At 44.0% G+C, this 23,730-nt stretch overlaps 1 protein-coding gene across 1 annotated transcript; it reads right to left on the bottom strand.

Moving 5' to 3' along the window:
* Positions 1-1,520: 1,520 nt before the first annotated feature.
* Positions 1,521-21,288, bottom strand: BMP3 (bone morphogenetic protein 3). The gene is made up of 3 exons (XM_071744246.1): positions 20,744-21,288; positions 10,779-11,689; positions 1,521-5,981 (listed from the first exon to the last, which is right to left on the bottom strand). Exons 1-3 carry the CDS (start codon positions 21,111-21,113, stop codon positions 5,790-5,792), a joined length of 1,473 nt encoding a protein of 490 aa, XP_071600347.1. The 5' UTR covers positions 21,114-21,288; the 3' UTR covers positions 1,521-5,789.
* Between the last annotated feature and the right edge of the window lie 2,442 nt (positions 21,289-23,730).

Below are 23,730 nucleotides of genomic sequence, written 5' to 3'. Positions count from 1 at the left end.
TCATATAAAATTACCAACAAAATAAAAAGCTGTGGGCAACAAATGCCCTTTTGGCTGTAGCCATTGCCAACTTGGAGACTTGTAGAAAGCTGACGCCTCTGTGTCCCAGAGCTTCCAAAAGCACTCACCCAAACGAGTCCCGAGTCCAGTACAGTGCTCTGAGTCCAGTACAGCCCCCGAGCAGAGCGAGGGCCCTGGGCAGGGGGGTGGCTATACCCCGGGCACCGCCCCCAGGAAGGGGCAGGGCCCGACACCGGCTGGGATAAAGGATCGGGGCAGTATGGAGGTGTGTCTGTCGCCGGCCGATGGATAGGTGGGGGACAGCCCCGAGGGCGGGGGGTGGAGAGCGGAGAAAGGGTCGGAGGACACGACAGCTAGGTGTGAAGGGGACGCCAGTGGAAACACGGCCACGTTTGGGGGATGAGAGACTCCTAGGGAGACGCCTGAATCGGGAATGAGGAAGCAAAGACACACCCAAGAGAACAATGTCCCTGGGAAAAAAACCCTGGAAGCCTCTTAAGGTTAATAGATTAAAGGAATATTAACATTAATGGTATAAATGTTAAATATTTGGGCAAAGTGAAAGTTGCTTGACATGAGTGATTTAGCATTAGCAGATGAAGTAATCAGGCCCTAGGCTGCAATTCTAATTAAATTGCATCTGATTTAACTGTAGTTAAGCTGGTACTATACCACTCCATTCAGTAATATTGAAACAAGGTGCAGACAATTTGGTAATTACTCAAAACGACCTAATACAATGGTAAGATGTATTGACCAAAATTTAAGTTGGAGAAAATGGACTATTGAAAACTTATCCTGGACTACAGATGGTGAACTGGGACCCTCAGCAAGAGGAGGGCAGGCAGACCCCATCAGGATGGGAAGATGATAACATGGTGGGAGATCAATGGATGGCCAGTCACATGGAAACACCTGAGCTGTCTCTGATAGCTGAAAGAGATAAGGGTACCTTCTGCACTGTACATTTCCCTTCTATAGGGATTGCTGAGGAGTAATTGGAAAGAAAGTAGCTGAATTACTGAGGTTAATAAATTGTTTATTTATTTTTAATTGCATGCAAACTAGTGACAATAAGCATGTTTTATTGAGTCACTTGAATCAGCTCTTAATCATCTGTCAGCACATGTGAGGGCACATTGCCTTCGAGATCAGTCCCACCTGTCAAGACAAAGGTCAGGTCTCTATCTTGAAAAAAAAAAATGGCTGGTTTTCTCTGTCCATAAAGTCCCAACCACACCCAGAGGCAGCTCAGCATTGACAGGTCTAATTTGCAATGAAAAGCAGCTGAGAGCTCTTTCTCCTCACACTACACATACCCATCTATGGCTCTCTGAACAGACATAGTTTTACCACCCAAATCCACGGCACCAGCCCCCCCAGCTGCTCCCTGCTTGCTGTGTTTGAATTCCGGTCTTTGCAAACCAGCACTTGAGGTGGAAATGTTTCCAGAGTGATGAACAAAGAAAGCAGTAAAATCTTTAACAGAACAGAAAAAATTGATTTTCATGTAAGAAGTGATTTTTATTTTGTATTTTATCCTAGTGAAACTTTCCCATTACTGAAAAGAAAAAAATACAAACCAGGCAAGCTTATACATCAGTAGTGAAACATGCCCTTCACAGTGTGGCTGAGACCCGTCCTTGTGAACTTGACTATGGTTCTAGCATTACATGTTTACAATGACCAAGTAAATGGTATTGTTTACAGAGCACTGTGATAAAGAAGAAAACTTGTAAGAGGACAAAATGGCTACTGATATAAAAATAAATAAAAAGCATCTGTAAAAGTTTCTTTCCATATACAAAATAACTTTTCTGGGGGTAATTTTAATTTTTAATTTTTTTTTTTTTTTAATTGACATCTGTACAAAGATTAACCTTTCAAGAGAAATAATTTTTTAAAAGCTGTTTTTACAAGGAGAAATGAGTTGCTAAACAAAACATCAGCCTCCTGCAAACTGCTGAGCCTCTCCTCAGAAGCCAGCATGAACATCTTTTGGGCCAGCCCTGCAGCAAAGCACAGTGAACCCCTGGGCCTTATGCCCCTGCTCACTGGTTCCAGCGGGCAGCTCTCCCAGGTCAAGGTATGGTATTACAGAACAAGTTTTATTTTGCACTGTCTACTTTGCGTGCTTACTGTGATGTTCTCTATTCAGTCTCCAAAAGTGGAATTTTCAAGAGCTTTCTGCAGTGGCCTCCTCACAGTCTGTTCTTCACTGGGCAATATGCTCCAAGGAGAGCCTACCTGAAGAGAGAGCTTGCATTGCTCGAGACATTCCCCTGCCCATCTTTAGAGACAGATGTAAGTTAATGTGTGGGCATCAGGTACTACATAATTAGATGGGAAGCAGAGCAATTTATTGATAGCATTTTTAAAAAAAAAGAACAGAGGTCAAAACCCCCTGTACTGATTTGAGATTAAACTGGGGATTAATAACATGAGCTGGAAATTATTTTGAGGTTCATACTAATACAAAGTTACATACAGAAGTCACTGCCTGTGCTATTAATATATTACTGACGCTAGACATGGCTTTATGCAGAAATTTTCACTAAAACAGACACAAATGCAAACCAAGTCATGGGCATGAAGCGTCTCACTTCTATATGGTTAATTGAACACTTTTATAACATCGAGTTAGAAGAGGCAGATCAAATTTTACTTGGAAGATTGTACCTGTTTTATACAATACTGTTCATGAAAGAGTCTGGCTTTATCCCAGAGAAAACCAAGTGTAACACAGTCGCATTTTTTCCTCAGGTGATGCTTTTAAGGTCATTTTCAGGCTATCTTATTGCAGCACTAGAGAGCATGGGCTTGAGCCTTTGCACTCTTCAGTTACAAAGAGCGACTCCTCGCTGTGGGGGGTTCCCAGTTCCCCCAGTGTCTCGCTTGCTGTGGGATGACCTCTAGCTCTTTCAAAGCCAGGAAGAAAGATGTGAAGTACTTAATGCTCTGTACTGTTTGGAAAGGTGTAGCCTGGTGCTATCCTAAGGCAGGAGCATGCTGTAATCCTAGCACTGAACAACACGGGGAGAAATCCAGCCCTTGAGGACTACTGAGCAGCTCCCACCTTTCTACTGGAGACAAGAGGTACACACCCCAAGAGCCTCAAAAATATTGTAAAGGAAACCACCTCAGCAATAAGAGTGTCACTTATCACCAGCCAGGTCAGCTTAAACAAAGAAACGAGACGTAGTGGCCCAAAGCTGATGTTCGTCAGGCTCTATGAAATGTATTTTGCCACAAGCTTTCTACAAACTGAAAATTTGTTAGGTTTATTGTTTGAGCTTGTGGTTTCAACATCAGCCATTGTCACACTGAATTGTATAAATAATAGACTTACCTGTGCAGGTCTTAGACAAATAACAGGAACCACTGCATCTGATTTAGCTTGCAGGGCCTAATGTCTACTGAAACCACAAGCCTGATTCCATCTTTGCTTGTAGCATGCCCCATGGGTCCTAATGACACCAAGACCAGGAGCAGACCAGTGGATTAAAAGGTGAGCCCTGGGGTACAGGTACATGCATCACTACTTCTGCCTCACCCTAAAGTCAACATAGGAGCCTGCTTAGCTCCACAGCAGAGACAGGCTCCTTTTCATCACCAAGACACAGCTGTGAAAAACACTCTTGGTTGTCTGCAACTGTTTGTCTTTCTGTCCAAGAGAAAAACACAGCTTCTTTTCCACCTGTTTTTAAGCCCATCTGATATGGACACAGGTCTGACTTTTGTCCTGCGTAAGGAAGTGGATCAAAGGAACTTTGATCTAAACATACACAGCTTCACATTTAGGTGTTGGTTTTGGTGGCAGTTCTGCTCTGGTACGCTCAAGATGACACCTGTTCTTTAGAAACGTAGACTTTTCTCTCCAGGGAACAGATCCTGCAAGACAACATGCTGCTACCAAGCTCCTGGAATCCTAACATAGCAAATAGGATTGGAGAGCTGTGCTAGTTCGTGTTGCTAACTGGAGCCAATAAACATCTATCCATGGCATTCTGGCAACCTGACTGCAGGGGTATGCTGATCAAGCAGGTCAAGGGAAGGGCTACAAGCATAACCTGCATCTGGGACTAGTCAGTGGTAATTTTTTTCTTTTTCAAGTTAAAGTCCTGTTAGCTTCCACTGAGACTTTGCACAGGTAAAAAGCAATTGCTGAAAGGATCCCTAGGTTACCTACTCCCCCTCCACACCTCTGACAGGCAGAGGTTGGTACACACAACAGCTCCACTGACCAAACAAACATCCACGATTAAGTATGTACATTAGTCTTAAATATCCATGAGGCAGCAAAAAGGCATGTACATAACAGAACTGTTATCAGTTTCAGTACACTGGGAAATTGCTGACTCCAAAACACAATTTCACTCTCATGATCCTGGGGAATTAATTTATTCCCTATGAATATTTGCCTTTTACATACACTATTTCAGAGTCAGTTGTGTCAATAACTTAGAGAAAAGGCTGTCTGCTGCTTACTCAGTGCAAACTAATACATCACTCACACCAGCTATAAGTGGTCTAAAAAGCATCATCCTCTATAGTGGTGCTGCTGGAAATGGAATCTAAAGTACTTCTGTGAACACTTACTCTGTAACAGACACACTTTTTGCAGCTGTGCCTGATATTTGTTAGATATTTTCTTTCCTGTTTGAAATTTCTCAGATGAATTTTTTGGTGAATGAAGTAATAGAAAATGTTTTGTGTTTTTACTGTGCAAAATCTGCTATTAAAAAAATCTTAAACTGACAGCATAGGTACAACAAACTTGACTTTCAGAATTGAACTGAGAAGAAAAAAATAATTATGTATTATCCAATTAATGTAATACTCAAAACTTGTCAACCAGAAGCAGTTTTGATCAAATAATTTCAGTGAAGGCCTATAGATAAAAATTATGCATCAAATAATTTCATGCCAGGAATCAATTACCATGATTTACTCACAGATTATTTGCAACCATGGTCTAGAATATGCATTGTGAACATGTCACTCAGCCACCTCAGAGACTGCGATACTTTCCTACCCTTGGTCTGCTGAGTTTCCACAGTAGCGTGGAAGAGAAGTCTTTGCTTTTAAGATACCACAATTATGCACGCAGCAGTAACGTGTTTTGCGTTCTTCTGACCAAGGAATTTGACAGCTCAGAAGCTGAATCCAAAAAAATATGTCAATGACAATGAATACACACATGCAGTTGGTGACATGTCATACCAAGGAGATATATATTTAAATTTGGTTTATCTACAGCTTTTAGGATGTCAGATTTGTTTTCTTCCTTGCTGCATTACTCAGTAACCTAAGGCAGAAAGCTTTGCTTTAAAATGAAGAATAGTGTGTTACTAATCTCTGTCACCATAAGAACAGAGGCAAAAATTAACAGCTAGTGCTGCTTCCAAAATCTTGTACAAAAATAGATCAGTATGTCCTTCCGGCAGTCTCAAAAATCCTGAAGAGTCTTCTGCAAATCCCTCTTTCATCTCTTGATTTCAACAGAGACAGTCAGTCCCCATTGCAAAGGCTTGCGTTGGGGTCAAATTCAGAGACGAATGAAGTTTGTCCTTTCTTTCCTTGGAACTGTGATTTGTAATCCTTTGTATTTCCATCCTCCTTGTTTCTATTTCTTTATATTTTTTTCTTTTTTTTTTTGTCCATAGAAAATGCATTGGCAGTGCAAACAAAAAGAAGGTATCATGTATCACCCACCCCACCCACAAATAGCAAGTGATCAGCATTTCAAAAGGGTCCCCCCCAAGACATTATCTGCATGCACAGGAGTCCACTGTCATGTTGGGGTACACCTTAAGAACCACATTTTTATTTTCATCAAAGAATAAGATACTAAGAGAAGACATTTTGTCAGGAATGCAGCAAGGCTCAGGAATGCCTGGGACAACACCGACTGCTCTCACTATGCTCTGGATGGTGGCATGGTTGGATGGCTTCAAGGCCTGCAAGAGAAAGACACAGCATAAAATGTAACTGCACCCATGTTAGGTGGACCTGACATACCAGAGAACAGAACCTTTTTTTTTTTTTTCAAGCAGACTCCACAGCTGGAAAATCTGTTTCCTGTGTGACGATTTCCAGTTGTCACCACAGCTGCCTTGGGCCCCCAGAAGAGAATGAGAATCTGGTCTTGTTCCTTTAGCTGCTGGATGCAAGTGTTGCTCCACAACTTTCAACTCCAACTGGGGACAGGGCCTTGGGCTCTCTCTCTGTGCCTAGGCAGCAGACCTGGCAGTGAGGCGTACCTTTAGGTCAAGGTAGCCTCTCCTGAGCAAATTAAGTTACATGTGGTCTGCAACTTAGACATAAAACTTGTTTGGCTGTGAGGAAGCGCGAGCAGGCCAAGTTGTTAGGGGAACAAAAGAAACATAACTTGTAGGTTTGGAAGTTTGACTGGGGAAAGGTGAGTGCATCAGGAAGAACAGAAGTGGATAACATATGTACAGATGAGAGAATGGAAGTATTTATATCATACTGCTAACTCTTCCAGTTTGCTCTTGTGTAAGATTAGGTTGTTTTGCTCTCTTTTCCATGCCAAATCACTTTCAGTGACACTGCCAACTGAGCCCTCACATCCCATGTCAGTTGTACTTCATATTAAGGTGACACTTTCTCCAAAGGACAAAGGTTCACACATTTAGAGTAATGTAAACAGGAACACAGTTTGGTGTGATGAACAAAAAGTGAATATGACCAGTGAAATAACTGCATTGGTTTACAAAACCAAAATGCATTAATGCACTCATAAAAATAAAAATTAGCACATTCATAGAGATGAAAAATACTACGTTTTACCTCTAAACCTCCAAACCATTGCAAATCCACGTATCTGTATGAAAGGCAGGCCTTCATGAAAAATACACAAGAAACAATTTTTATCCAAAGACTTGTGGCTTTGTAAAAGTGAAACTCTAACAATGCTTTTTAGAGCTCTTCTTGCACATATTGTCTGGGAATTGCGCAGTTCACTGTGCATAGATGCCACAAAGAAATACCCAAACAAGAGCATTGGGGCCAAAATTGCAATAGCCGTTTTGCTGAGAAAAAATATTATTTGATTTTGGAAAAACAACCAACAGTCTTTGGGTTCAGATATCTAATTACCTGAGGTGCAAATCTTAGTGGCCTTGCATTCAAAAAAGCAGAGTAACAACTGGGAGATTCTGGCTAGTTGTATTTTTTGTGTAGCAAGTTAGCGCACTTAGGAGTAACTGCTTCCAATTCTGCAGGCCACGTACACAGATGTCTAACCTGCCCCTACTTACAGCAACATAGGTCATGACTAGTGCCAGCTGTATTTTCCTTCTTTACCATGGAGACAGCTGCTTCTTGAATTCCAGCAGAGATGGATCAGTATACCCTGTTGTTGAAACTAGTCTCATGAGAGGACTGGAACCATTTGACAAAGAATTGAAAAGGATTCACTGGGGAGTACTCAGCTATTCTTTATGCATGTTAGAAATAATTTGAATGATTTTTTCTTTTTCTCACAAGGAACCTATTTCACTTGCAGGAAGGCTGGGCAACAAGCGGTGCCAATCGTGCACATTCCTTGCTTTTGTTTATCCTCTTTGAGAGTCAGGGCTTTCTCAAGTATACTCAGGATCCATGTCCCTTTTAAATGCAGACGTTACACAGAGGCTGATCTTTCTCCCCTGATTCTGTTCAAGTTTACCATCATAGCTTATCAGAGAATGAGGTGAAGGGGGTGGTGGGAGCCTGTTTAAAACACAAATGCAAAGCTTGTTCCTCCGTTCTCTTACTGGCTGTAGGTGCCCCAGCATGGTTACAAAGATGTCACTATACATCTGAAGACATTTCCATTTGTTTGCTTTGACTTCAGGAGTACATGTGCTCCTCAGCCACTGCTGTATTTAAAAAATGTCTTAGGTTAGTATAGAATACAGATTTCTGTATCATTTCTGCCTGCAAATGGAAGGGAAAGCTCCGATAGCATCCAGGCTTGTTTTCTTACTCAGCTGCAGCACAGCATTCTCCACAAAAACAACTGCGAACCAAACAGAACTCCTGAGCCTGCTCATCAGACATCAAAAGCTAAAATATCTAATGAGACCCCATTTCCCACTGTCAGTAGTACTGGAATTAAAAACAGGTCTCTGCATATGCAGTGTTAAGGTCTCAGTGGAACCTAACTCTTCCCTTCAGGTATAGCATCCGTGCCACTCATGTTCAAAATTGTACAGAATTGGTTTCAAGTCTTGCCTCAGCTATGGGTGGGAGCAGCCCGCGTACCTTCTGTCCCTGCTGATGGCACGTGTCTCATTTTGGTGCGGGTATGGTACAATATGGAACATCCCCAGCACTGACTTGCAGTCTGCCTCAAGCACACTGCCCCTGGCCTTTCAGGTGCACTCCTGAGGATAACCAGCTCTGGAGTACAATCCCAAGGTATGTGCTTCCCAGGAGACAGAAATCCCCCTGGGAGTATGGAACTGGCATAACGCCAGTTGAGTTAGACCACTGCCTGTGCTCTGCCCAGAGGTTGGTCACAAAAAGCAGGCAGAGGTTTTCCTCGGGAAAGGGAGAAGCAGGGGAGGCCAGGAGAAGCAGTGGGAGATAAAAATGCCGAGCTGTCTCCTAACTGCCAGCTCTGTGTCCGACTCCAGCTGTGACTCAGGCTGTATCTGCTGATCTGCAGGTGTCTTTGGGAGACTGGCTGCCCTGTTGGGTTTCATCAGAGACGTGTCATGAGCAGGGCAAACTATGTCAGGTACGAGCTCTCACTCCAGACCTAAGAGAGGGTCTGCCTGGCCTGAATGCTCTGCAGTGTCCCATCAGCCCAACACATGTGGGTTCTGCAGCAGGCAGCTGAGTAACTGAGATCAGGGAAGGGCCAGAAAACTTGGGGGCTGAAGTGCTGGAGGAGGGGGGGGAGGAAGAGGCACATTTGTTCTTAATTACCCCACAGGCTGTCAACTTTAGAAGCTCGACCTCAGCAAGGAAACATGATATACCCATAGGCACAGATTAGTTTGTTGTTGCCTGATGGTTATAGTATAATTTTGCAAACACAATCATATTAGCAGCATTAGGTATTCTGCGTGGCTCTAAAAGATGTTTGTTTCACATTTTTACATACTTCAGCTTTTAATTATTTAGGAAAATGAGGTAATTTGGGGGGTTGCAATTAAAAAACAAAGATCACAAAAACCAAACACAATCTGCCTCCCAACGTGGCCAGAAATCTACCGATTGCTTTCAGCCAGACTGACAATGAGTTTCAGTGACCCACCCTCTTAGCGAACTCTTTCTCTCTGCAGTACGCAGTAGCAAATACTCAGCTGCACAGTGTCTAAATAACTATAATCCTCTGTTTCTATAACTCTTAATCCAAACTAGTCTAAAAAATTTCACGCTTAAAGGCTGAATTTGGCTTTTTAGTATGAATTTGTAGAAGAAAACAGGTGTCCTGGTTATTGCCTTGCAGGCCTGCACTACAGGCTTAGTTCATGGCAACAAGACCTGCTTCATGTCAGCAAAGTCATTTAAATGCTGAGCTGTATTTTCCCACCTATCTCTAATTATTTCTCACCTTTTTTCTAATCCACCACTCCTTTGGGACCGCCAGACTTAGTTACAAGCAGCCAGTACTGCAAGTCTACTTATTTGAGATGATGGAGCTAAACTAGAACATCCCAGGAGCCAATACCAAAAGCTGGCAGGAAAAAAAAAAAATTACAGAAATAACTAAAGCTGCAACTGGAAACAGTAACACAGGCTTAAGCAGAGGGACACAGCAGCATTTTTATAACTTGTGTGTTCTCAAAGTAGAACGGAAGAATTCCAGGTCTGCTGCTTTTGAGATTTCTAACTTGTATGCAGAGTTACTGGTTTGACAGAGCACGGTTCCCATCAACAACAAAGTAAAAGGCCTGACGGAATGTATTCAAAGGTAGTGACCCTTCCTGTTCCCTTTCATTTTTACCTTTGGAAATACCTGCTAAGGCTTCACTGTAGGAGGAATACACATTATCTAACCTGAATTTACAGTTTTCCTTCCTGATGTTTCCTATAGGCATTCTGCATGTGCACCTCACATGGCAGGGCAGCCTCAAACACCACATGCTACTAGCAGGTTTTGGTAGACTCTGGATGCGTGTGTGTCCATTCTGCTGACAGCAGCATTGGGGATTTGATTTTAAGGAGCTAAGTTAATCCATCTTGACCACAGACCCATATCACCCTCTCTTGTTTCTCACATGGAAAAAACTCATAAAAAAACAAAGAATATTTACGAAATTAGTTTGGCCAGGATCCAGAGCATCCACAGAGTCTGTCCTTGTGACAGCCATGCCTCTCTAGGCACACGTTTCCCTAGAGTGAGCTATGCTGACCAGCCTGAGTGGGGCAGCAGAGGATCCTTCCAGGCATAACAGCTACTGTCTTATTAGCAATTTTCTGGGTCTGGCTTGTATTATGCTTATTAAACAGGTTCATAACAGGTTCACACATCATAAGCATTACTCAGGAAATGTTTTATGGCAGTTTGGGTTCTGGACAAAGAAAGTAATAACATGTAATACTTTTTAAATTACCTTTACAAGCCTGTCTTTTTATTAGCTATTCCAACCACCCCTCTTTGCAGCACAAGACAAATATACCACTTATTTGTTAGATACAAACCCATAACTGGTGACCAGCCACCTTTTAGTGATGCAGGAAAGAAAACACATGGTTTACAGTAACAGACAGTGAAAAAGAATCAATCAAGACTGTACCTTTGGAATGGGGAACTGACATTCCCCTGAGCAGTAATAGGCATCAAAGGATTTAGGGGAAATAATCCACTCGCTCCAGCCAATGTCTGCAAAATCCACCTTGAGGTAGCGCCGGGTGCAGTACCTTGGCTCATTCCACTGCTTCCTCCTCGCCTTCTTCAGCGTTTGCTCATCAAATTGGAGAGTCTGGCTCTTCTGGTGATGATTCTTCCTCTGCTTTTTCTTGCTCTTTGCCCTCTCTGCTAACCGTGGCTGAAAGATTTTGTAGGCTTTTCCATCTTCCCATCTCTCATCCTTACTGTACCGGTACTCAGCTCCTGGGAGCTCATTATTCTGCAGCGGCAACAGGTTGTTTGCAGAGCGTTTTCGCCGCTGCTTCCCAAGGTTATTCCTCACCTGGTTTTCTGGCCTGGGAAAGACCCTTGCCAGAGGATGACGGTGCCCTTGCAAGCCAGAAACAACACTCTGAGGCTCCGAAATAGCAGAATCATTGGCATAAACCAGAATGTAGGGTTCATAGTGAGAAGGTGCTCTTTTCCAGGGGTGACTGCTGGTCAGATCCATTTTGACACTGATCAGGAGTTCATTGTTTTGTTTTGCTTCATGCAGAAGCTGAGTGATATCCTTCCACTGCCAGGAAAGGACACCCTGGGAAGCAGTGGAGACATTTATGAGGAAATGTCCCAGGCTTCGAGTCTGGTTCCCAGCAGAAGGAAAGGTCCAAACTGAAAGATGCATCTGAATTTCAGTTTTCCTGTGCCTATGCTGAGAGCGGCCTCCAGACAGGGAACAGTTCCATTTGGCAGGCAGGAAGTCACCAATGTAGTAATACACTGAAGCTGCCAAGACGTTTTCAGACTCAGTGAGTGATGTTAAGTTAAAAAAGTACATCTCCTGGCTTTCAGGACTCACTAGAAGAAGAAATACCTAGATTAGAATATACGCATTTCAAAACATTACTGAGAAAAGACCAAGAGCATTGCATCTAGGGTATACATTAAGTTCACAGGAAATTTTCACACATGCAATGGGCACATGTTTAGGCCACTATTCAGAAAATAACCCAGCTGGTAAACTTGGGACCATAGATCCCACACACATTCAATTTGGTTTCCTTTAATACTCCCACTGGCTTTAACAGCTACCGGATTGCCTATAAATTTCCATAATCCTGTGGAGCCACAGCCTCAGTTGGAGAGAAACTATTTGCTTCCCTCTTAGTAGAGGCTCAAGGCTGCAGTGAGGAAAACCCTGGATTCTAAACAGCATATTTCTCAGTGTTGTGACAGGCTTTCAGGAGTAATTCCAGGTAAGGCACTTAAGCTCTGACTGCCAAGCTGTTCAATGCAAAACAAGTCTGGCTGGTTCCTTTAAACCTCTCATGCTGCTCCCCAGTCATCTGGGCCTCACTTACAAGACTGGTAGGCATTTACTATCAGCTTCTCAAAATGTCAAAGAGACTAATATAGAGGGACCCAAAACCACAGAATCATTAAGTTTGGAAAAGATCTTCAAGATCATTGTGTTCAACCATAATCCAACCACCACAACCACTAAACCATATCCTGAAGTGCCACAACCGTGCAACATTTGGTACAGCCCCACGTGTTTATGAGGATGCAAAACAGGCAAGACAGTACAGAAAGTAGTACACATTTCAAAAGTTAAATGAAATTGAAATCCTGTGTTACCAAAGATGTTTCCTTGATATGAACCATTCCTCCATTACAGTAAGACAAATTTATTGGCCCTTCAAATGGTCACCGACCTCTGCATGTCCAACTGAAGGTCCCTTCATGACCTAGAGTTCTTCACTTGAAAGGTTAGAGTTGAGAACATAAGTAGTATAAAGTTATTGGCAACACCCTGTGCACAAAGAAGCAATGTGGCTTTCTTCTGAAGAAGCAGGGAGAAGGATCATCAGGATGGAATTATTGTTTAATCATTTTAAAGGCTTTGACATCACGTCTGGAGAAAGACTAACCCTAAAATCACAACCAAAGTTTCCTTCTAGAATAATCAGGCCTAGGACTACTTCAGTTATACTGGGTAAATTTAGTCATTCCACCTTGGACATTCTCACCATTTTTCAAGTCAGTCAGAGTCAGACGCATTTACACTAGTAGCTAATAGCTGAAGGTAGGTAGTAGAGCAACCCCAATAACCAGAAGAAAAGAAAGGCAAGCCAAAATGTCCTTTTTGGGGAGAGGGACATGGTGGTGGAAAAATGGGCCTACTTGCCTCTGCGCAAAGGAAAGCAAGGCAAGGACAACCCTTCTACAGGCTGCGGATGTTACTGTATTGATGAGGAGGACATGGGACGGTGTGTACCTGCACCTGTGCAATTATAGAAGTCAGGACAACCACAGGTACCTGGTGCAACTCCAGCATCGCACTCCTAACTCAGACTGGGCTGTGAACACAGATGGCTGACTAGTCCCCTGTAGGGTGCAACAGAAAGGCCTGGGGGTAAGGTTTGATTTCTGTTGTAAAATTTCCTGCTTGGACTGCAGTTATGTCTGTCTTTCCAAACGCTAAGGTGCTATTGAGAGCTATAAAACCAGGCTGTGTTGAAAAGTCAAATTCAGTAAAGCAAAAGCATTATCTGCAGCCCCTCCTCCCCTCCCCCCCCAAGGGTAGTGGGCAAGTTACCAACACATTTAAGAAAACAAGTTAAATAATTCTTTGATATCATTGCATGTCAAAACCCTCTCCAAAGGCTGAAAAGAATTTACAGGTTGCAGAATTTTTCATGAGTTTTGCTATTTTATTTTTTATTTCAAGCAATTACAAGCACAGAGATGCCTGTGAACTAGGGAAGAACAGCCTCCTCACTTCTACCCTCAAAATACTGCACTAAGACCCCCGCCTAGGCAAGAAAACATAATTTACAGTACTAGTCATTCACATGTTTTCACAGCTTGATGTTCTGGGTGAGAATATGTGCTTTCAGCCTGCAATATCCCAACTGCTAATGCCATTTCAGTAAGTCCAGCAAAAGACTCTCCCTTCTGCCTCCCCATCTCTGCCCTAACAATCTGAGCAGCCTCTGCTTCTACTCATTTTTTTCTCATCGCTATTCTAACTGACACATTTTAAAAAACGGGAATTAGTCTCACTAGAAAAACATACTCCCTTCTCCCAAGTATATCACATCATGCTTTACTTCATGAAATTAGGGAAAAAACAGACACTTTTCTTAGTGAAACACAGGGGGAAAAAAAGATGAAATCGTTTACATACTTAGCCCCATCTGATGGTGCATCACGGAGGTAAGTTCCAAACAACTGAAAACTAATGTACCAAACCCATCCACTTTCTAGCTATTACTTATGCCTAGGAACTAGATTTTCTTTTAATTCAATCCTACTTTTAATTCATTAAGCCCAAAGCATCTGTCTGCTACGTTTGTACCAAGCACACATGAGGACATGACCTGTGCTTGGTTTGTGATCAATGATGAAATAAGGTTGGTATGTACATCAGTCTTAGGAACCAGAATTTATGATGTCCAAAAAACCTCTGTTAAATAATTTGTTAATATTTGAATCACTGTTCTATGTTGAATCACAAGTTTTGATTTTAATTTTTAATAAGAATCCCACTGGACACATGCTACTCTAAATTGACATATTGCAGTGCAACATAAAACAAGCTGCTTTTGTTTACCGGGAAACCCTAGATGACATGAAGCAGACACAGGAGAAATATATAGTTTTGATTAAAAGCAAAACTCGAGAGGCCACTCTTAGCATTTAACTTAAGATGCAACACAAATGCTTGCAGTAGGTGGTGCTATGTGCTCACCGAACCCGGCTCCAGCCACTCGGAAAGGTTTTGCATCTGCACAAACGTCGGAAAGCCAGTTCCTAGTGGCCAGCACAGATCTCTCCATATTTGCTGTCTGCCGTCTCAGACAAGGCCAACTGCGTGCCCTGGGTTTCTGTCACCACTTAAAAACACCATGTAAAACACATCCGTTGTGTGGCAGTGATACCTGGCTCAGGTGCGAGCAATGCATTGACACAGGCATTCCCCAGGCAAGTCATTGCCCCCAAAAAAGACAGATGCGTAGAGGAAGATTCAGCTTTAAAATATCTATAAATGCTCCTTTTCCTCAGAAAAAAAACCTTAATTTTGCTTAAATGAAACTGTTCTTAAACCCAGGCAGAAACTGCTGAAAATCTGTTCCCACAATAAACATAGTTTATTAGCCAGGGTCAGAAGCGTGATTTAAACGTTTCACCAGTGTCAGGAGATATCAAGAAGCATCTAACCAAGCTTCATTGTGATGCAGGAAGCTTCTCATGAGTCTCATACAGCTTGCTCTGCTGACACTAGTCAATTACTGACTGGTGTGAGCTGAGACTTTTGCCTTCACAATGACTTACACTGATAACACCTCTCATATAAACAGTCTGATTGACTGATTTCCTTCCTCGCTAATCCCAAAGAATGCCAAATAAAACCCCAATCTGAACCTAAGTAGGGCTTTAATTCTAATTCCTTGTCAATCACATATCCTTGTAATGCTGCCATTAACAGCTCACATTAAATGACGGAGGGGGCCGGACTGTAGAGTGAAGTTCATCAACAATAGCTCAGCAGCCTGTGGAAAGAGGCAGCCTGACTAAGCCCCTCTAAGGCCTCTGCCCAGTTCACCCTCTCTAACAAGACAGTTAAGGTCTCAAAGGCAACAAAGATGTTTCGACAAAACCACTCACTGGTCTAGAAAGAAAAAGTCAGTTTTGCAGGTGAAAGAAAGTAAAACACATGGCCAAAACCCAACTGGCATTGCAACAGATTTTTTTTCTTATGCTTTCAGTATCAAACAAACCTGGTGAAAACTTTGCAGCAGCTTGCTTTGGTCTGTTTACCCAGACAAGAAATGGTCTGTTGCAGACATGGGCACGATCTGCTTCTGAAATATGTCTCTTCAGAAGCATGCTGGACAGAAGGTCCTGCTCTGCCTGAGCTGGTTCTTAGGCTACAGCAGCAGTAAGAAGATGCTATGAATCTTGGGTGTTCCTGCACTGGAAGCAACTGCTGGAGCAAACTCACAGGTCCACCACCTCATTGCCTGGCGTGACTGCCTGAGCATCTGTACTTGGTAAACCTTGCACTCATTTCAGCAGTATATAATGCAATGCAGTGGCAACCCACTATCTGAGCAGCAGTAACCTACCTCCCTGGCTCACTTGATACACGTCCCAGCTCTGTGAGCAGCAGATTTCTATCTGAGCACCACTACTTGAGCCAAGTCTTTTAATCCTTTCTTTAACTTATATTGAGTTCTGCTAACTCAGCTTTGCTCTTTAGCAGTACAAAATAGGAAGCACTTCACACCGAAGCGTGTACGGAGGAGCTGATTTAAAAGGAAACAAGGAAAGGAAAAATATGTGCAAGGAATACAGTGCTACTTTTCAGATACTCTGAGGTCAGATTTTAACAGCAATCTCTGCTCCCGTTCAAGGGATCATCATATGTTGCAGTCAGCCTGATGAGGAATTTTCAAGACCCAGCTCTCCATGACAGAGCTCTTTTGAATTTCAGTAAGACACAGCATCACTGCACTGTTAGTATTGCTCCCTTCTGCAGAGCAGAGCCTTAGAGCAGCAGTCACCAGCTGGGCAGAATGGCACTCGGCCAAGGAGAACAACTCCAGGCACAGCCCATGTACCCACACCTTACTGCCACAGCCCACAGATGTAAGGATTGCCTGTTACCAGCATTAAAAAGGTATTGTCACACAAAGCAGTAGGTCTGTGGAGACTGACATCACCGCATGAATGTTATTCATCCTACAAAGGGTATTTCCAGGTACCAATAAGCTGGAATGCTTCTGCTAAAGTGTGGTGTGTTTACCTTTATAGAGGATGCACTGACATTTTTATGGACTGCCAAATCTATCCCATGGGTGAAAAAGGATGCAGTAACAAGGACTATTTAGTTATATAGTCATCATTAGCCATCACTTAAATGAGATAATAAAGTGGTGCCCTTGTGTCAGTGCACACTAAAGAATGCATCAGTGTTTCCATTGTAAAACTTTGTTTCCATGGGCTCACAGTCTAACTACAAAAGTTCACTCAGTTCCCATAACAGGAACACAGATCTGGAAAACAGATTTCTTCACTTCTCTCACCTTTTCCTTTACTTGATTGCACTTCCCCTTTACCGATTTCAGCATTTTGCAAAGAAAAACATAGGATACCATTCTCTCTTTTTTACTAATTCTTTTACCAAAGCAGATAAGGCCAGAGCAGCCAGTAACTTGATAAAAATAAGCATAAAGTCCACCACCCTGAGACAAGCTGTCATCTACTTAAAGAAAGAACTGTAAGAATCAGTGATGACGCATGTTCAGGATCTAACTCCAATGTACATTTGATGATATGGACATCACAAATACGCATATTGCACGTCATAAATGTGGTGCAGAGAACATTTATCTTTCTATATATTTTAAGCAGGAAGACCACAGCAGGTCTGAAAACTAAACAGAGTATTGAACTCAAAGCTAGCATAAGTTAAGCAAGTAAGAAGCTGCATCACTAAAGCTCAAAAGTCCAGGAAGGGGAACACAAAAAAACAACCCTACTCCTTCTCATAGTCCTGATTAATTCCACTTCAGCTGGTGGCAGCAGGTCAGCTGTATGAACACCAGGCTGTGCAGAGTCTGTCCTCAGAATTATTCATATGTGAAATTACATGTTCTACAAAGTGTGACCAGCTGGGGACTGTGAGCACAGGTCAGCCACATGCATGACAGCACAGCAAGACAGGTGGCAAGAGAACCCAGAAAATTCAAATTCTGGGTCTGGTCCTAAGAGGCCAAATCTACAAATCCCATTTATTTGCTTTGAAGAAGCTCTGAAGATTTGGGACCAGACTGCCCAAACCATAGCTTAACAGTTTTCAAGTTCCTTCTGCCTAAAAACTACCAGGATGCTGCTGCTTGCATTGTATTTATAGAAAAACAGAAGAGAAAAAAAATCCAAACAAAACACAAGCCCAAAACCCAATAAAACCAGAAACCTACATACACTATCTCCTGTCTGAACGTTTTTAAAGCTCCTGTTACAAAAGACCCTTGATATACTAGAGCTCAAAGAGGCCAGAATTTGGCCCGTACTGGTTTTTGCAGGCCAAGGACAGCTGGTGACTAGCTGATTTCCCTGTGCTGTACTCAGTTTCCCCTGTTTGCGTGGGCATTTCATACCACAACAAAGATAAGAAAGGTGTTTTGAAAAGGAGAATGTAGTTCTTAAACCACAAGAATTGGCCCAAGGGCAGGTGTAGTACCTAAAATTACTTGAAATCCGGTCAATATAAAAAAGAGTTTAAAGTAATTTCTGACTGTATAGCTTAACTGCAGCATGATTAGAGGGACCCTCCAATTAAAGTTGAGGTTTTTAAGTGACTCATTTGCAAGACATGTTTCTTTAGCAATGCTATGATTACAAGTGCTTTCAAAAGCAAACCAAAATCTTGCGTTTGAGGCTTTCATCTCTCTGCTCACTTGTATTTAATCTGCATTGTATCTTTCCTCCAGGTCTTGAGCCGCAGAAGGTGCATATGAGCACACCTCCACGGTAAGCATTGAACATCATCAGATTTTTATCAGCTGTAGGTCTGGTCACTCAAGAGGAGATCTGGGAAATGTCTTTCCCCTGAGCTGCAGAAGAGCCAAGAAGGCTCTCCAGGGTAAAAACGAGGACAGGGAAGTTTTACAGCCACATTTGAAACCTGTGTTTCAGAAAAGAAACAGTCTCTCTCCTGAAAATATACAATTAAATTGCAAAAGGCATGGTTACATGGCAAATACAATCACTAAACATTTCCTTCAAGGCCTCTTGTTATAGATGGGAGGAGAAATGGATTCTTAGGGAAGGTCTGCTAGTTGCAGACCAAAAGCTGTATTGAGAAGGCTGTCAGCAGGGATGGTAAAGCGTACAGTAGGACTAACGTCAATGTAATTGATTAATTTAATTGATGAACCCACATTTCAGACAAGGGGAAGCCTAAGGGAGACTGAAATTTGCAGCTGAGGAGCGCAACAGTCAGAGCAGAGGATCTGGAAACAAACCGCCTTGAGGGGAAATACTGTGGATGTGTCATTCCCATCACAGGGCTGGTCAGGCAGTTGGGCACAAGGAAGAAGTCTTCTGACCAGAAAAAGCCTTCTCACTCCCCACACCGCCCCAAGGAATGTTTGGCTGTCTGCAAATGCACTTCTCTGATATCAAACAATCGTACCAAATAAGTATTTGCTGCCTAAGGCAAGAGAAAGACAACAGCTAACTGGTTAAATATTTTGCATAAAGACTTATAAAAGTGTCAAAAAACTTATAGCCACTTCCAATTTATTACTTTGGCACGGTGAAAATATTGGAGTAGGAGGAAAGGGATTAATGAATAGTGTGCTTATAGGACTGCTGCCACCCAATGTCAAGAGAGATTATAAATATAATCAGAAAGACCAGAGAGATGGGATTTCAACCAAAGGCCTTCTAGGTTAAGAACAATGAATATCTTTAATCAGATATACTTAAAGGAGCAAATACCACTATGGTGGGATTATATTTCCCATCCTCTCTCCTCCCTCGCCCTCCCATTCAGTGAGGTAACTATTTCACAACAAAGCAATGTACATTAAACTTGATATTGCAAAAAATGGTCATGTTAGAATGGCAAGAGGGTTCTTCTGCAGCAGCCAAGGAGCCCCAACTGTCCATCCTCCAAAACAATAGAATTTATGCCTCTTGCCTCTAAAGCTTCTCTTGTGGACAGTAATATATGATGGAGAGAATTGCAGGGCTGAATCTTAAGATACCAAGAGTCCTAGGGGAAGTCTAGCACCCAGCTCTGGGTTTCCTGGGAGAGGAAGGAATAAACACAGGTCACTGAAACTCCCAGCCAACACCCAGCTGTATTGATAAATGCTTATCTGTGAAAAAGCTGTTGGGTCAATCCACCAGTGTAGTAAAGAGACTGGCAAACTGGGCTGCTATGTATGGTGTGACAGGTCTCATTCAAGCAGCAGGGTTTTGGGGATGCGGTGGTTTTGGAAAGCATATCCCAGAGGGGGTCCTGTTCGGGTTCTGGAGTTTCCATGTAGACCTTCCAGAGATCAGATCCACAGAGAGCAGAACTATGGAGTTGTGGATTCAGTGCCAAGACAGTGCCACCTTCCTCTTCTGCTAGGGTACAGTGTTTACCATGGTTACCATGTTTAACATATGCCTCCCCCCAGAAGCAACTTTACAGTTTTCCTAAATCTACCTGTAATAGATAGAGACATCCAGGTGCCACTGCCAGAGATGCTGAGGTGTACTATTTACCACAAATCTTGCTTCTACTCAACTCATTTGCCACTGTCCCTAATTGCCAGAACTGTCACCAAAGTCTCAAAATGAGCACTCTGAAGAGAGTCCAAACCACACTACTGCTCTATCATATGCAAATCAGACCTTGAATTCAACAGAAGCTACACATGCAAAACACGGATAAAAGGAGACTCCAGAGAGGATGTGCTAATTACTCCACTTCCCTCATATGGTACTCAGACATACAGCAGAGATGCAGCATACATACTTGAAGAAATAAGCCGGTAATTAAGATACGTGAAAAACGTAAACATTCTATCCCAAAAGACAGGGCTGTTGCTTCAGGAAGCGTTACTTTTTTAACCCTTTTCTCATCTCCTGCTCCCACCAAGCTCCGTGGGCACTGAATAAGTACACCACCCAAGTAGACAGCTAGAGTGCAGGACCAGCGGTGTTCGCCAGCTACAGACGCTTCCGTTACCTTCGCTCCCGCAGACCCGGAGCCGATTTGCCGGCTCAAGAGAAGCAGCTCGGGCAGCCAGGTGAGCTCCCCCAACTCTCGCCGTCCCCTCCCGACCCCGCCGCCCCCCAGGCTCTTCAGGCGGCTCCGCGGCCCCCGCCGCGCCCGGGACACACCTGTTGCCAGCGGTCGGAAGCCTCGCACCGTGTTGCCCCGGCGGGGGTGCAGCGCGGGCAGCCCCGGAAGGTCTTGCGGCCGCGCCATCGCTCGTCGCCCGCCGCTGTACTGGTCGTAGAGCCGCAGCATGTGCTCCGAAACCCTGTCTCCCGGCTGCTGCCGCTCCGCTCGCCGCCGCTCCTCTTGTTCCGGCCGTTGCCTCAGCCCGTAGTCACCTGCCGAGGCTCTGCCCCGGCCGCCCCGCGTCCCTGCCGGGGCCGCCCGCCGCCGCAGCCCGACCCAGCCGGCCCTCAGCGCGTCCCCCAGTGCCAGGCATAGGCAGCCCCAGCCCAGGCACAGGCACAGCAGCCAGCGGGCCACCGCCGCCATTCTGCCCCTCCGCACCGGCGGAGCGGGCTCCGCAATGCCCCGTGGACCGGGGCACCCAAACCCCCAAGGTGCAAATTCGCTTCGGCCAGACGCAACCGATGGGGGTGGATGAAGCCGCACTAGAAAAATCGCAGACGGGGTGTCCCGGTTTCGTGAAAAAAAAAAAAAAAAAAAAAAAAAAGAGCGAGTGTAGCCACCGTCTGAGCTGCCCGTCCTTCTCGGCGCTGGCAGGGAGTTGTACCCCTTGCTGTGCAGGTTGTATTTTGGGGAGAGGTGGAGGTGGTGTTGCTCCCCGCGCAGCCGGATGCCCGCTCCCCGTGTGAGCCCTGCAGGCGCAGCCCGGAGAGTTCTGGTGGGTAAGTGCGAGCGTGTCTGTCTGTGTGCGGGGTGTGTGTGTGCGGGTTTAAGCGAGTGGGAGTGCTGCGGTCCCGGGTCTGGTCCCGCTGCTGCCGCCTCCGCCCGGCTGCGATCCAGCGGCAACGCCGCGGGGAAACCACCCCCTGGAGGGAAGCGCACACGCAGGCAGAGACCAGGGAGATCGGGCTCTGGAAATCCAATCACTGGCACTGACTGCGTCCCCGACGGCTGCCGGGGAACAGGGCAGTGGGATGTTCTCCTTCCCACCTCCGCCCACAGCCTCTTCCAAAAGCAGTAAAATAACGTGACTGCAATAAAACCAACATCACGAGGCAAACCGCAGTCAGCCTTCTCCCTGGAAAATCTCAAGGCGGCTTGGCTAGACTCAAAGCACAGCCCAGGCCAGGCAGGTGGAAGGGATGCTAACTGGACTTTTGTGCTGGGGCTCAGCCCACCTCTCCTCAGGGCCAGCCGTGCTCAGCAGAACTCTGCTGTTCTCTGTCACCCTCCAACCCGCCCAAAGCTGGCAGGTGTCCCCAGCAGCCTGGAGCCCACGGGAAGGGGGATATGCACCATGCCCAGGTGGAAAGGAGGACAAGCCCCTTCAGGCACATGACCCTTCTGGGAGCTGCATGGGCTCAGGGAGAGAGATCCTGCACAGCGAGGTGTTCCTCCTCTGGAAAGAGGATTCCACATGCCTCCTGCCTTTGCTGCCTTTCACCAACCAAAGGGCAGAATGTCCCAAGCCCCTAGCCAGTGCCACAGCATCAGACAACAGCCCATCAGGGATTTAACAATTTAACATTGTGCCTCCCATAACATGCTTCCCAGCAACGAGGTGCCTTACCCCATTACATCTCATGGTGTTTTCACAGTTAACCAGCATGTTGATTCACAAGAATGGCTTCACTTCTAACATGAAAAAGGGAAATCAGAAAACTGGCTAGCACACGTTATTTCCAGCATATTTCACATTTTCAACAGGCTACAGAAAGTGTATCATTACATCATTATCAAGCACTAAATACAAGACTAAAATAGACCAGGTACTGGAGGATGAATGTGCCTTTGAGATTTGACGGAATCACTATTCTATATAAGAAACTTAGAGTAGTAAAATATAAAACTGTACAAATATAAAAATGTACAAATTAAAGCATTAAGGAGTTTCTGGACATATAATAAAGCCAATGCAGATCTCCACAGGAAGAAAACAAAATTATTCGAACTGACAGTGCAAGCAACATTCTCTGGCTTATATCCACGGCAAAGCTGTAATTCCTAAAAACAATCTTTAGGCAATTGACATACTGTAACTGCTATTTCTACTTCAGTAATGTTACTTTCTACTGGCAAGAGGATGTGATTAAAAAAAAATAAAAATCACAACAACAACCAAAAAACACGCCACAAGTCTTTAAGTAAAACAAGCAAAACTTAATCCTCCTTTAAACCTGATGTGTCAAATAATTGGCTAGAAGAATGTGATGTTTTGTATATCCAACACATCTTCCTAACTGCAACCTGACTCTTGATATTGGACCACTGTAAATCAAGAACTACTTCAGTAAAAAAAACCCAAAAGCTCAAAAGACAGCATGTATCTAACACCATATCTAAACACAGGAGGATTAGACGAGAACTAACTTAATTTCAACAGGAAGCTCAAGCACCCTATTGCTGAGCTTATATTTAAATCTTTTTAGTTAGCCCTGTACAATTCTATTACAGCCAGGAAGGAGAGACAAAGAGGACACTTGGTGTGAGGCAGAAAGGAAAAAGTGACTTCTCAGCGTGTTAGGTACCTTATCTGAATCACCCTTTTTAGACGGCTGTTGCAGTTTTTTGAGAGCACTGCAGAAAACCACTTTGGTTTCAAATACCTCTTTGCTTTATGGTTTTCCCTGTGTCATGGTGGGATGCTCATTACACACAATTCTGTGGCTCCCTAAGTTAAAAAATACCCCTAGCTCAAACAGGACAAGAGATTTTTAAATGCCAGAGCACTGTGACTGCGCAAACTAAATCCGTACATGTAAGGAGTTATTCCTCATTAGTAAATAACAGCTGGCAAACTCTCAGACCTGACTTCTGAGATAGCAGCGCTTTTGCACGTCTGAGTTCCATTTTTTTCCATGGATGTGCTGCGAATCACTAGCAAGTTTAGCATTGTTCAGGGAACAAAACTTTGTCAGTGTCCCAGAGCAGTGGTCCTTTCAGTTTAACCCCAGAGGTTTCAAGAGAGTTGTGCTTATTTCCA

This window comes from Heliangelus exortis, chromosome 4, assembly GCF_036169615.1.
Source record: "Heliangelus exortis chromosome 4, bHelExo1.hap1, whole genome shotgun sequence".
NCBI lineage: Eukaryota > Metazoa > Chordata > Aves > Apodiformes > Trochilidae > Heliangelus > Heliangelus exortis.
This window is presented reverse-complemented; position numbering and strand designations above follow the sequence as displayed.

What these genes read in the sequence shown, in the direction of transcription:
- BMP3 (XM_071744246.1), bottom strand. Translation starts at nt 21,113, where the DNA reads ATGGCGGCGGTGGCCCGCTGGCTGCTGTGCCTGTGCCTGGGCTGGGGC. An exon ending in CTTCCGACCGCTGGCAACAG is followed by an intron (nt 11,690 to 20,743) that starts GTGTGTCCCGGG and finishes TTCTTCTTCTAG; the next exon opens with TGAGTCCTGAAAGCCAGGAG. An exon ending in GTCAGTTCCCCATTCCAAAG is followed by an intron (nt 5,982 to 10,778) that starts GTACAGTCTTGA and finishes TTTCTCTTGCAG; the next exon opens with GCCTTGAAGCCATCCAACCA.